Source organism: Pollicipes pollicipes, unplaced genomic scaffold (genome assembly GCF_011947565.3).
Source record: "Pollicipes pollicipes isolate AB1234 unplaced genomic scaffold, Ppol_2.1 Scaffold_7262;HRSCAF=8765_pilon_pilon_pilon, whole genome shotgun sequence".
Lineage (NCBI taxonomy): Eukaryota > Metazoa > Arthropoda > Thecostraca > Pollicipedomorpha > Pollicipedidae > Pollicipes > Pollicipes pollicipes.
Genome location: NW_023597055.1, coordinates 22,543,351 through 22,544,911, shown reverse-complemented (window position 1 = coordinate 22,544,911; position 1,561 = coordinate 22,543,351). Strand labels below are relative to the sequence as shown.

At 50.2% G+C, this 1,561-nt stretch overlaps 1 protein-coding gene across 1 annotated transcript in view; it reads right to left on the bottom strand.

The window, feature by feature from the left end:
* Positions 1-92: 92 nt before the first annotated feature.
* LOC119113583 (fatty acid synthase-like) overlaps positions 93-1,561 on the bottom strand; it is an 11,577-nt gene continuing 10,108 nt past the window's right edge. Inside the window, 2 exon segments of the mRNA XM_037237875.1 lie at positions 93-189; positions 235-314. Of these exon segments, the coding sequence (XP_037093770.1) occupies positions 93-189; positions 235-314 (177 nt within the window).

Sequence of the window (1,561 nt, the reverse complement as noted above, 5' to 3'; positions counted from 1 at the left end):
GGGCGGGGGGGGGGGGGGCAGGGCAGGGGGGCACCCACCGACGGCAGCCATGGCGCCGGCGGCAGCCGCGCATCGCTGATGCAGGACGCCTCTCAGTAGGCGGCCAGCACGGCCTGCTCGGCCGAGAAGCAGCCGTCGGCGTAGGCGCAAGCCCAGCTCGCCACCGAGTGGCCGATCAGGCCGTCCGGGCTCAGGTCCAGCGAGCGCAGCAGTCAATCATGCACACCTGCCGACACCCCGGACGGGTCAACGCCAGGATTCAGGAACGGGTCACCGGCCAGGTCCATCGAGCGCAGCAGGTCCATCATGCACGTCTGCAGACAGCCGGACAGGTCAGGGGTCAGGGGACAGGCCATGACACATTTACATATAATGCTCACTACAGATTTACTTCAACAGCATGCAGGACTCACATGAGTCATCACGTATGCTGCTTACAGGACAGCACGTGACCACCACGAGCAGCCGCCTCGCCTGATTGGCATGGACGAAGATAGGGTGGCGGTACTGAAGCCAGCCACCCCCAACCCCGAAAGCCAGTAGATGAACGGACCAACTTCACCCGCATTCTTTCCCAGCAGCCGCACAAGGCCGGCACTGCGAGCGGGCGCTGGTCCGGGCGGGTTCGGGGGCGAGGGCGGGCGGCCGTCCCACCCTCCTGGCCGGCCACGGCCGCCACGCCTCCGTGATAGGCAGTCGGCCCCCACCTGAATGGGCAGCGATCAGACGAGGCGTTGGTGGTGTGCTGGAAGGCTGCCTCGTCGTCCGACTGCACCAGCTCCATCAGCGAGATGCCGTGGGGAGCACCGCCTCGGCACACCTAACGGTCAGATCAGGTCATGTCATGGTAACAACTGTCACCAGCAGGCTCACACAGGGCAGTCGCGGGGCCGGACGGGGCGTCCAGAGTCGCAGGCGCGCGCCGATCAGTTTGTATATCAAGTGCAATCAATATTTACCCTCTGTTTCGACTCTTTCCCCCAAACAAGCATACACTTCTTGATGTACCTCACATTACCTGAAAAGAATACTTGATAGTTTGCAACGCAGCACACTCGTCAGCGCGATAAATGTCGTCAACGATACCAGGGTACATGATCACAATATATTATATAATATATATATACATATATATTATATATCTATATATATATATAATATATATATATATATATAGATATATCCAAACATGTGAAAAGAAAATACTTGATAGTTGCAACGCATACTCGTCAGCGCTAAGGGTAACATGATTACATATATGTATGTATATATATATATATAATATATATATATATATATATATATATATATATATACTCCAACATGTGAAAAGAATCTTGATAGTTTCAACCAGCACTCGTCAGCGCGATAAATGTAGTCAACGCTACCAGGGTAATGATTACAATATATGTATGCATATATATATATATATATATTATATATATATCATATATATATATTATATCTATATATATATATATATATATATATTATATATGTATATATATTTAATCATCCGTGTAAATCATCTCTGATGAATCGTTGCAACTATGAGTATTTT